The 11,698-nt window shown below is 54.1% G+C and overlaps 2 protein-coding genes across 5 annotated transcripts in view; both read right to left on the bottom strand.

Annotated features, from left to right (window-relative positions):
• Positions 1–556: 556 nt before the first annotated feature.
• On the bottom strand, positions 557–9,732 carry SHKBP1 (SH3KBP1 binding protein 1). Of its 4 annotated transcripts, none has more exons than XM_031458719.2 (18): positions 9,601–9,732; positions 9,320–9,373; positions 9,147–9,201; positions 8,977–9,050; positions 8,616–8,674; positions 8,302–8,382; positions 7,048–7,209; positions 6,877–6,967; positions 6,598–6,788; positions 5,778–5,893; positions 4,935–5,022; positions 4,705–4,821; positions 3,700–3,870; positions 2,491–2,646; positions 1,987–2,083; positions 1,491–1,669; positions 1,092–1,206; positions 557–970 (listed from the first exon to the last, which is right to left on the bottom strand). In XM_031458719.2, the coding sequence occupies exons 1-18, from the start codon at positions 9,684–9,686 to the stop codon at positions 739–741; spliced, it is 2,124 nt and encodes a 707-aa protein (XP_031314579.1). In that variant the 5' UTR covers positions 9,687–9,732; the 3' UTR covers positions 557–738. The 4 variants fall into 4 exon arrangements, with proteins under 4 accessions (XP_031314579.1, XP_031314581.1, XP_010983510.1 ...); XM_031458721.2 differs by having other exon boundaries at positions 1,092–1,203; XM_010985208.3 differs by having other exon boundaries at positions 9,156–9,201.
• A 375-nt stretch (positions 9,733–10,107) lies between these two features.
• SPTBN4 (spectrin beta, non-erythrocytic 4) overlaps positions 10,108–11,698 on the bottom strand; it is a 68,413-nt gene continuing 66,822 nt past the window's right edge. Inside the window, exon 36 of the mRNA XM_064489335.1 lies at positions 10,108–11,153. Within this exon, the coding sequence (XP_064345405.1) occupies positions 10,995–11,153 (159 nt within the window). The 3' untranslated portion in view covers positions 10,108–10,994. The remainder of the gene's footprint in view (positions 11,154–11,698) is intronic.

The raw sequence follows: 11,698 nt of genomic DNA, 5'->3' as shown, positions 1-11,698 counted from the left end.
CTCAGTTTAAGCCAGTGAAAATCAGTCCTGCCATTTTAGCTGCTACTAGAGAAAAAAAGTTGCTGAGGAGCTGCCTGGAGTCATCTTGGCACAGAGTGGAGAAAAGGTGACTGAGAATGATCCCAGAGGACAGCTAAGCCAAAAGATGAAAAAACGTTCTAGATGAGTGTTTGAGCCCTGGATCCTGCCACACCTGAAGCCAGTTATAAAAACCAAGTTCTCTTCTCCTTCTCCTTCTTTTTTTTTTTTTCCCCAGTGGGTGGATGTGATTAGCCTTTCTTTCTGTCTTTTCTTTCCTTCCTTCCTTCCTTTTCTTTCTTTCTTTCCTTCCTTCCTTCCTTTCTGGAGGTACTGGGATTTTTAACCCAGGACCTTGTGCATGCTAAAATGCTAAGTATGCACTCTACCACTGAGCTATACCCTCCAGCCCTCTTCTTTACTTAAACCCGGAGAGACAACTGTTCTTGAAACTACAGCCATGGGCCTGGTTGGGAACCAGATCTCTCCCAACATTTTCCTAGGGGTCCCCAAACCCTCTAAGAATGTAACCAAGGTGTTGGCAGTGAGAACTTTATTAGGGAAGTATGACTTTGGCTCTAGAAAAGGGAGATAGTGGGGCCTAGTAACAGTAACCACTCCAAGGAGGCCCTGGCCCTGAACCCAGGGCTCTGACAGGAAGTGGGGGAGGCACCTGAGTCCCCCAGGACCTGGTACCCCAAGGCACCACGGCAGCTGTGTTCAGAAGGAAGTTTCATTGAGCTTCATCTTGGGGGGTGCAAGGGGAGCCCCGAGACCTGAGGAGGGCCGGGGGGCTGGTGTTGGTGGCCGCCGGGGCTCCGGCCCACTCCGCACCAGTTCCTGGCAGCGTTCCACAAAGCTGCCTCCTCCGCGGCGCCGGGCTTCAGCCTGCGGGGGGCTCGGGCTCCCACGGCGGCTGGACAGTGAGGAGTTGCTGAAGGCTGAGTGGAGACTGAGGGGGTGATGAGGGTTGATGCGGATCATCAGGGTGGAGCTGGGCCAACCCCCTCCCAAGGCCTCCCTGTTCTGCCCTCTCCCCCATTGCTCATAAAGGAAAGTGGAGTCATGCCTACCTGGTGAGAGAGGCATGGGGTGAGGGGCTGGGGAGAGAGGCCCTCGAGGAAGCCAGCGGGGCTAGTTCACACTGCTCCAGCTGTTCCATCAGCTCTTCCTCTGTCAGGCCGCCTGCTGGGGGAGGGGGGATGAGGAAGCAGGATCAGGGGCAAGGCAAGGGTCATAGGCCAAGGGACAAAGGTCAAGTGCAAGGATTGAGGTTGGGATAATAGAAAAGATGCAGAGGTCAAAGGACAGGGGTCAGAAGCTAAGAGAGAGCGATTGAAAAGCAAAGGCAAGGAAGGGTTGGTGGGCAGAGAAGGGGGTCAGAGGGCAAGGGCTTGGGGAGGGAGGTTGTGATGAAGGAGGCTGTAGAGAGGAATTCAGGGCAAGTCTAGGGGCCTTGGGGAGAGGAGTACCAGGGGTCTGGCCAAGCCCATCCATGGCGGTGGTCAGGTCCCACATGGCTAGGCTGCCGTTGGCTTGGCCTGTGAGCAGATAGCGCCGGGGCCGAGACCCAAGCCGCCGGGAGCCCTCACATTCAAGCACCGTGAAGGCGGTGGTGGGTGAGCCATCCACGGAGCGCACGGAGCACACCCTGAGAGGGCAGGGGAAGGGGTCACCTTGGCCACACCAGGGCCTGGCCCAGTCCCTCTTATCCTTACTCCCTTCCCGGCCTCAGTCCCCACCATTACGGTGGCAGTACCTGCCTCTCTTCTTGGGAGAAGCACCCAAGCTTCTCCATCCCTCCCAAATCTATGATACCCCAGCCCCTAAACCTAGGACCTTGTGCTCCCTCCCAGCCTTTGCTCCTGCCGTGCCCCTTGGCTGGGATGCTCTTCCGACCTCTGGGACCAAGCTGGCATTTTGTCCTCTCCTCTGACCACCCTCCCTGTTTGACGGGGTGGTCCTCACCGCTGACCAGTGGATGAAAGACGCACAAAGAGCTGGCTGGCACTTGGCACCACCTTCTGAATGAACACTTGCTGGTCATCCCGCTCACCATAGGGGCCTGGGCAAGTCAGAGGGGGGCAGTCAGGGCCAGCTGGGGTCCCTGGGACCTCCAGACCCCAAGATTCTGCCCCCTTTCCTACTGATGGAACATCCCCTGCAGGACCGGGTCCCCATCCCAAGGCTGCTGGAGTTGGGCAAGGTCCGAGAGGGTTCAGAGGCAGGGGTTAGCAACAGTCAATGGCGTTCAGGCATGTCAGGGATGAGGGAGGCTCCTAGGTCAGGCAGCAGTCAGCAGAAATCAGTGGGAAGGGTAACAGAATTCAACATGGGTCCGGTGGTGGTGGGTGGAGGTCAACCACATTAGCTGGGTCAGGAGAGGTCTACAGAGGTCAGGTAAGGGATTGGTGGAGGCCCATGGAGGTCAGGCAGGGTCTGGGGGATGGGGGACCAGGGGCCAGGAGGCACCAATGTCATTGCCGGCACTGCAGCCGCCATGCCCGTCAGCTGACTCCAGCGCCAGGATCTTGAATGAAGCGAGTGGGGTGGAGCCAGGCTGGGTGGAAATCATGCCGCGGAAGCGAGTCACAGACCAGGTGCGCACATGGTTGTTGTCGGCACAGACTGAGAAGCGAGGAGGCAGCAGAGGGTCAGGCTCAGGCACAGCATCACCAGTGCCCTACCTTCCCGAGCCCCGGGATGACCCCCTTTCAGAGGTGTTGGGATTCAGGCCCCTCGGAAGTCTTCCCCTTCAGAGAACTCTCTCTTCCCCAGAACTATTCCCCAAAATGTCAACAATCCTGTTGGCTCTGCCTCCAAATCATTTCCAAGCCTGATCTCACTTTACCCTGTCCACTGCCCCACCCCCACCCTGGTCCTGTCTGTCTCATCTCCTGCCTCAATGGATGCTGCGGCCTCCGCCCTGGCCTTCCTGCTTCTGTCCTGCCCCACAGCCTGTCCCCATGTGCAGTTAGAGGGAACACTGGATGCTTGCGTCAGGTCATGGCCCTCCTCTGCTCAGAGCCCTCCCGTGGCACCATCTCACTCAGGGTCAAGGACAAAGTCTTCTTCAAGGGTTACAAGGTCCCACTGACCTGCCCCCATCACCTCCCACCCTCTTACTTGTCCACTCCACTCCCAGCACAGGGGGGTCCCTGCTCTTCCTTTGACACACCAAACATCCTCCCACCTCAGAGCCTTTGCAAAGCCCTTTCCCTCTGCCTGGAACACTTGTCCCCACTGATCAGCACTGCTCATTTCCATCCAGAGCTCCTTCCTCATGAAGACCTTCTCGGTACCACGCACTTCCCAGTAACCCCAATGCTCTCTAGCCGCTCACACGGCTTTTTTTAATTCATGGCCCCCATCACAGTTGGACTGTGATTTACATTTGCAGTGATTTATTGTCTGCCGCCTCTGCTAGAACATCAGCTTCATGAGGGGAGGGACTTGGCCTGTCTTGTCCATTGCTGTGTCCCATGTGCCTGGCCAAGTGCTAAATTGATGAGTCCTCCCCTTTCCCCTGCAAATTCACTCTCCCCCAGACTGGTCCCCCTCACGGTATTCTCCAGAGGCCACCCCCACACAATGTCCCCATCTGCCTGGCTTCGTGGTCCCATCTGAGCCATCCCTCGGCTGCAGGCAGATGGGAACCCAGGGCAGCCCAGCACAGCTCACCAGAGATGAGGTGTTTCTCTGACAGCATGATCTTGGTGACAGGGCTGCGATGCACTGTGAAGGTCTGGAAGAGCTGAGGCCCCGAGCCCACTGTCTCGGGGTGTTGCACGATGACCCGCACGCCCCCTGAGCTGGTGCCGTAGGCGATCTCAATCCAGTTCCCACTGTCACCTGGTAGGGGGGCCGGCCGAAAAGGGAGAGTGGCACAGGGTTAAAGACAGACAGAAACCAAGGCAATGAGAAAGAGGCAGACAGACAAAGAACAGACACAGAGTCAGAAAGCCGGGAGAGAGGGGGAGATGGAAATAACCAGGTAGTGAGATGTGGGAAACGGAGGAACGGGAGACAAAGGGATGGATCAGAGGGAGAATGAACAGACAAATTCATAGAGACAAAAAGAGGATTAGAGGTTTCCAGGGCTGTCAGGAGGGAGGACCTGGGTGTGACTACTGTGCATGGGGTTTCTTTACAGGGGTGATAAAAATGTTCTGGAATTAGACAGTGGTGATGCCTGCATAATCTTGTGAATCTACGAAAAATGGCTAAATTGTAAATTTTATGGTATGGGAATTATATCTCAAAAACAAACAAAAAATTAACTTACTTTTTGCATTTGAAATCAAGAAAACAAAGCAAAACAAAAACAAAAAACTCTCCCAAGTGAGAGAACTCAGCTTTGTCCACTGTAAAAAACGCATCCTCTTTGTTTTAGGAGTGTGCAAACAACATGCCCTACTCACAGAGATGGTACAGAGACCCAAAGATCACATATTAGAAATCTATTTTGCCCCTGGTGGAGAGGCCTGCCATGGTCGAGCACCTAGAACAGAGCTTATACATAAGTGGTGCTCAGTGAGTGTTTGTTAAATGACTAAATGAAAGTTGAATTGTCTCCCTCCCAGTAGACCTCCCTGGGTCATGCTACACAGGTGGTAGGGAGACAGCTGTGGGCTGGGGTCAGAGCTGGCCACTGATGGCCAAGTGGGGAGCTGAGTCATAGCTTACTGGTCTTGGGGGTGAGGTAGACGCTGAGGGCTGTGACTCCATCCTCCGCTGGGTCCCGGTAGAGCTCGCTGACAAGGAGGTCATTGTCCTTCATGCGCAGGGGGAATTTCTGCACATCTGGGGTGGGCAGGGAGGATAGTGCAGGTTTGTTCACAGTACCCCAGTCTTTCTCCTCTTTCCCACCACCCAGGGGAGGCTCTCAGGCAGTGGGGATGCCCGCTGCTGCTCACCCACGTAGTAGATGGAGCCGTTGCTGCAGCCCAGGAGCAGGAAGGAGCCTGCCGCGTCGTAACTGGTGATGGGCTGCACCTCCTGGACCTGCGGGCGGGAGAGGTGGGGCGGGCTGTGACTCTGCAGTGCCCCTCCTGGCATGGCCTCTCCTCAATGCTCCAGGACCTCCCCCGGGGCTTTCTAGGCCCACTCCAGCCTTGCCTGCTCCAGGCCTGTGTCTCTCTGTCTCTGAATGGCTCTTGGTGGGCACTTCTGTCTCCTGGCCTCTCCTTGACTCTGTATCTCTGACACGTCTTTTTTCATCTCCATCTATCTCTCTCTGTCCCTGTGTCTACCAGTCATTCAGTCCTGGTTTCTCTCTATCCACCCTTCTCTCTCTCTCTCTGTCGCCTCTGGTTCTCTCCCTCTGTCTCTGTGTCTTTCTCTGTTTCCTCTGCTTGTCTGTCTGTCTCACCCACTCACACTTCAGAAAACAACACTGTAGGTGTATTTTTTTTTTCCCGTTGGACATTGCTTGGGTGTGTGCAGAGAGAATCACAGACATTTGTATGTCTATCTCTGGGTTCTGCCTCCTACACCAACTCCCAGGGCCTGGAGAATCTTCTCTTCCTTTCAAAACCCACCCATCCTTCATGTCAGCTCAGTAGCCCCTCTTCCAGGAGGGCCTCTTTGATTTTCCTTAGGCCTTTATCACACTTGCCCTCGCCTCCTTACTGGATCTGGCCCACTGCTAGGGTCTCTGGCTCTCTCCAGGTTGAGTCAGGGCAGAAAGGAACTCCTCCCTGGGTCTGACCAGTCTGGACACATGAGAAAAAGACAGGCAGGCTGGCCAGCGACCGGACCTGCCAGTGCTTGGTGACGGCATTCCACACCCCGATGCGCCCTGTGTGGCTTGTGGCGATGAGCTGGTTCCCAACGAAGAATAAGGCCTCCACGGGCACCCCCAGATGGAAGACTCCTGTGGAGGGTGAGGAGCACTCAGCCAGGAGCCCCCTTCACAGGGGAGAAGAAGGGTGACAGGAAAACCTCCAAGGGCCAGAGGATTCAATTGGGTCATGGAATCTTAACAGGATGGAGGATTCCAGCAGGAATTACAGAGGATTACAATGAGCCAGATGCCTGATAGGGTGTGGGACTCTAAAGGGGTGTGGAATTCTAACACAGCTGAGATTTTCAACGAAGGCCAAAAAAAAAAAAAAAAAAAAAAAAGACTATGGGCGGCACAGGCTTCTCACGAGGATTAAGATTTGTGAGGGAACAGATTAGCCTACAGAGTCAGATTTCTAATGGGAACAGATTCTAACAGGCCCGGGGATTTTACTGGCATGGAGAATTCTAACAAAGCAGAGACCTGAGAGGATGGTGAATTCTGATGGAGGAGAGAACTCTAGGTGGGTGGATTTTTCTACCAGGCCAAGGAATTCTAACAGGATATGGAATTCTTATGGGTGTGAGAACTGAGTAGGGTGGGTTGTTTTAACAGGCCACAGGTTGGAATATAATTCTAAAGGGCAAAGGCTGGGGGGAGGGGAGTGTACAGCTCAATGGTAGTGCGTGTGCTTAGCATGCACAAGGTCCTGGGTTCAATCCCCAGTACCTGCATTAAAAGTAAATAAATAAATCTAAAGGGCAAAGGGTTCTGGGAAAAGCTGGATGCCCTACCTATCTCAGAGCCGCCGCCTTCTGCCTGCAGAGCCCACAGCAGGATCTCGCTGCCCATGGCCGCTGCCACCATCTTGTCATGCTCACCCAAAGCCCCACCGAGCACCCGGGCTGTGAGTGCCAGTCGTTCAATGGGCCAGTCCAAGCGGGGACTGGAAAACACCAGCTGCCAGCCGGAGGCTTCCTTCAGCCTGGAGGATGGGGACATCGTTAACTCTCACCCTGAGCCCACCCCATCCACAGGGCTCAAGGCCTCCTGCCACCACCCTCCCTGAGCACCTATAGCAGACAAGGAATTGGGTATAGGCCACGGCGATCCAGTTGTGGTGTCCACACACCAGGCGCACCATCCCTGGCTCCTCGGGTAGCCCTTGTGGGGAAAAGCAGGGATCAGGTTGGGGTCCCAAGGGCCCACTGGCTACTCTAGTCTCTCAAGAGACAGATACGTACCTGACGGGGAAGGAGGGGCTTTCTCATCCAGCATTCGGCCCAGCAGCCCTGCATTGCCCAGGTTGGGGGGCATTGTGTTGCTCCGGCGAACAGGAGCTGGGCGCCCCCCTGCTTGCTGGGACCCTGCCAGGCTGTGCCGGTTCCGCCGCTTCACTGGGAACACTACGGCAGGGAAAAGGGACAGAATGACAATAATTGTAATAATCACCACATTATAAGCACTTAAAATGTGTCTGATACTGATTTTCCCACACGGGGAGCATCATCTCCTGGCAAAAAGATTTTAGGTGGTGCAGGGAAGTGGCATTACATGACACTGAATCACACAGAGAGCTACTCCCTTTGCAGTTTCTTGGAGCCCATCACAAAGTAAGAATCAGTTTGGTGTGGCCATGATATCGATACCTCTTCAATATTTGCTAATTTCTCCTTTTTAAGAAATGGAATCCTGTCCCCTTGGCAGACAACAGCATCTACCCAGAGTTAATTACACTGTTATGTTTGGGGATTATTTTTCTGTCTACTAATTTGTGGCATAAAGGTAGTGATATGAAGCTTTTATTTTAAATAATTTTTTAATTTAAAAAATTTAAATAGAGATACTGGGGACTGAACACAGGACATCGTGTGTGCTAAGTATGCACTCTATCACTGAGCTATAATCACCCCCACATAAAATTTTTTTAAAAAAACAGGGTCAAACTAAGTTAAGAGAACAACAGTATTGGTCTTCATATTTCGCAAACTTCATGAAAGTAGTAGGTATTGACTGAGGTTAGGGAGATAAAGCCATAAATCGAATTTCCCCACTCTGTTCCTTTCACCAAACAGCAAAGCCTAGTGGACTACAATTTCTAAAACCACTAGGGCATATTTTCCATGGCCAGTGGGCTGGCTGCTCCAAGGTCTCATGGAGATTATAGTCAATAACTTTCCTTTAATATTTCTCCCCTCTGTGAAAAAGACACAAGTTTTTCTTAAGCCTCCCTACAAGGAAATCAAGCCTGGACTACAACTCCCATCGGGCTCTAGGGCATGCTTCTGAGCCTCAAGGGGGTTAAGCCTGGCCTACTGCCTCACTGGAAAAGCTGTTTCCTACTTCCTTTCCAAGCATCAGTCCAAGTATCTGCTATAGAACTACAACTCCCATAGCGTCTCAGGGTTCATAGCCCAGGCACCCAAGGGCTGCAGCCTTATGGGAAATATAGTCTTTAGCCGCCCCCTCCACCCCTTCCATTCCTTAGTAGTTCCCACCTGGCGGAGGCAGGTAACCATTGAAGAGGACGTTTCCACAAGAAGATCGATCCAACTCTTCCCTCAGCTGCAGACGTCGAACTGAGGTGGAAGGACTCAAAGGCTGGGACTTGGGGAACACTGAGGAAGATCCCTTTTTCCCTCCCCCCTTTCTTTCTCCACAGAACACCACCACTCTCCTGAGACCCAGAACCAAATCCAGTGCTCTCAGCTCTAACTCAACCTTCTTTCAGGAGAGAAGGGAAAGAGGGAGCATCACTAGAGAGCTGGTTTTCTATACAATGAGGATGTTAAGGGGGGCCGGCCCCACTTACCCAGAGGAGTAAGCCCATAAAACTGGGCTTCGTGGAGGAGGCTGGAACCGTGGACACCCCTGGGTAGCAGAATTGACTAGGGGTCAGAGTCTCGTGAGTGGGAGTGGGCAGAGAATTCTAGGAGGAAGTTTTCGAAACTGCACAGAGAATCCCAAGGGGCAGCAAATTCTAATGGGATCAAGATTCTAAACAGCAATGATTTGGGTGGTGAAAATGTGTGTGTGTATGTGTGTGTGTTTGCGGGGAATTCTAAGGACACAATTTAAATATGATCAAAGAGCTTAATGAACATTCTTAGAGGAAGAAGAGCCTTCTCAGGGGTGAAGACGGTGGGGGAATCCCCTTTATCATCCATGCCAACCTGGGGTCCAACTCTTTGGTGCGCAGGAAGTTGAGGATGGGGGCGAAGACGGTGGGGTCCCTGTCGATGAAGATCTGCAGGGAAGGGGAAGGGATGATGGATGGGGCAAACTGCGGGGCTGAGTGGGGATTCTGTCCCTCCTCCTACGGGCTGCCCCCTTTCAGCTTTACTCTACTCACGGCTCCAGTCTCATCCTTCAGTGTCGAGATGCGTCCGCTCAGAAGACTGAAGAAAGGGGACGCAGAACAGGTGTCACGGGCCGGAGTGCGTGCGTGAGGGCAAGATTACGTCTCCCCATGCCCTCTCCTCCCGCCCCCCACCCCAAACTCGCTCTCCCAATCACCTGGAAAAGAAAGAGTCCGGGATCCAGGTGAGAGTCTGGCGAGAGGTACTGAATCTTCAGGACGGTGAGCAGGCGCGAGGTGATAGGAGGATGAGAAAAATGCGTTCCTCAGTCCCAGGACCGGGTGAGTTCCCTCCACTACCAGGGCGCGGGTCTAGGCTCCCGCGCCTCCAGGAGGAGGCGGAGCAATCCTTGATGGACAGGAACACCCCCCCCCCCCGGAGAAGAGGGTACTCCCACCCGACTTCCCGCCCACGAGAGTAGGAATATCCTACACTCACCTCTTGCCTCCCACGTTCAGATGAATCACCTCCCCGGGAGGCCCCCGACCTGGGACCCCATCTGCTGCAGGGGCCGCGGCTGCCATGGCCCCCCGGCTAGCCGGCCGGCCTGCACCCGCTTCCGGGTGTGCACGCCCCCGCCCCCACCGCGTGCTCATTGGGCCGGAGACTACCAGAGCCACCCGCGATTGGGCAAAGCGCTCACCCATCGCAGTTAATTTCTCCGCCTCCTTAAAGGGGCCCGCCTTTCCTGTCCTGGACGGGGCGCACCCAGCGGCTCTTTGGGAGTTTAGTTACTACGGATAGCAAAACGTCCCTCCATCCCCCTGGGGTTCCCGATTTAGGAAAGTCATCTAGGTGTTTCGTCAGGGGCACGTGTTTAGACCTGAAATTAGTCCACACCAAGAGGGATATCAAACTGTTCTCCGCAACTCAGTTTCTTCCCCTCGCCCCACCCAACCCTCTCGGACGCAGCCCATTAAACACGAACTAGCATAGACCGTCAAAGCCAAAGGATTTATTATAGGTACATAGAGTGTGCGCCTGCCACACCGCCCCCACACCCCTGGGCCCCAGCGGCTTCTCCAAGCGGCCATGGGCGCTGCCCACAACCCAGTTCCCCCACTCCCCAGGGAGGTGCTCCAGCCAGAAGCATGCAGGGGGAGGGCTTCCCCTCGCCCCTCCCCTCACGAAGTGGCATTTACAGTTGGAGGGGGGAGGAGAGAGGAAGACAATTTAGAGCTTTGACGCCCCTCCCATTTAAAAGCCTTCGCGGATGCGGGGCGGGGGAGGAAGAGGTCGACATTTTGCAAAAATAAACTAAGTCAGGAATTAACCGCATGGCTCTGAGACGGCGGAGTGCGGAGGCTAGGGCCCCTTCACTCCCCCTTCCCAGACAGAGATCAAGGCAGCATTGGAAGTGAGGTAAAGGCGGGGAGGGGGCGTCCCCTCCCCACCCCCTAGCACCCTGGATGGTCCAGGGGACCTCACCAGCGCCCCCATGCCCATCCCTAGGGCGGAGAGCGGGTCGGGAATTTCGCCCCTACCACCCCAGCTTCTTGGGGCAGGATCTGGGCATCGGGGCAGGGAGTTTGGCTCAACTGGCCCCTTACCGGCCCCTGCCCAAGCTCAGTTATTGCATAAAAATAATGAAGCCCCAGCACCTGGGGTGGGGGTGGCGAGCAGGAAGGGGCCGAGATATGGCTATAGGGGCAGCAATTCCCCCAGCACTTCTTGGGGTGCAGGAGAAATCCCCTCCTTTCCAGTGCCCGTCCATGGCGCGTCCGCAGTGTCGGTGGGACTAGGGGCTCCCGCCCCTGCGGAAGAGAATGTGTCTTCGTGCCCACAGTGCTGAGAGGAGGGGCGGGGAGGTGTCAGGCCCTAGGGGTAGGAAGTCACTTCCGGCGCCCGCTGGCCCTGCGCTCTCCTGCTTCCCTCTTAGGGTTGCCCTCATCTGTAGAAGACGTTGTGGGTAGTGTCTGGCCCCAGCGGGCGATCTCCGCGTGTTCCCCAACCGATGTGGCCACAGCCTCCAGCCAGCCATTCATCTCCTCCTGGAGAGAGAAACAGGGCACACAGTCTGTGTTTGGAAGAGAGGAGACTGAGTAATAGATGAGTCTGGAATCAGACTATCCTCTCTGAACTTCAGTTTCCTCATCTATTAAACAGGATAATGATGATGATGATGATGATGATGATGGTGGTGGTGATGTAGTTACACAGCACTTATTTTGTGCCAGGCTCTGTTCTAAGCACTTTTGTGGATTAATTCACTTAACCCTATGCAATCGGAGTATAATCTAACTCCCACTATAGAGATAAACAACAAGAAACAATAATATCAGCAGACACTTAGAGAGCACTGACATTTTCCAGACCCTGTAAGGACTCTTCCTATATCAACTTATTTCTCATATTAACCCTATGATGGAAAACTATTGTTATCTCCATTTTAAAGATAAATTGAAGAGGCATGGAGAGCATAAAGGCCTACTTCATAGCCTCTTGTGAGGATGAATGAGATAACAAATGTTACTATTTTCAGCATCTCTTCAAACTGCTTCCACATCTGCTCCTCCTCTTGCCCTGGCCCAGACTT

This window comes from Camelus dromedarius, chromosome 9, assembly GCF_036321535.1.
Source record: "Camelus dromedarius isolate mCamDro1 chromosome 9, mCamDro1.pat, whole genome shotgun sequence".
Taxonomy (NCBI): Eukaryota; Metazoa; Chordata; class Mammalia; order Artiodactyla; family Camelidae; genus Camelus; species Camelus dromedarius.
The sequence above is the reverse complement of the archived record's forward strand: the minus strand, read 5'-3'. Positions and strand labels throughout refer to the sequence as shown.

What these genes read in the sequence shown, in the direction of transcription:
- SHKBP1 (XM_031458719.2), bottom strand. Translation starts at nt 9,686, where the DNA reads ATGGCAGCCGCGGCCCCTGCAGCAGATGGGGTCCCAGGTCGGGGGCCT. An exon ending in CCGGACTCTTTCTTTTCCAG is followed by an intron (nt 9,202 to 9,319) that starts GTGATTGGGAGA and finishes CCCTTTCTTCAG; the next exon opens with TCTTCTGAGCGGACGCATCT. An exon ending in TGGTTACCTGCCTCCGCCAG is followed by an intron (nt 7,210 to 8,301) that starts GTGGGAACTACT and finishes TCCCTGCCGTAG; the next exon opens with TGTTCCCAGTGAAGCGGCGG.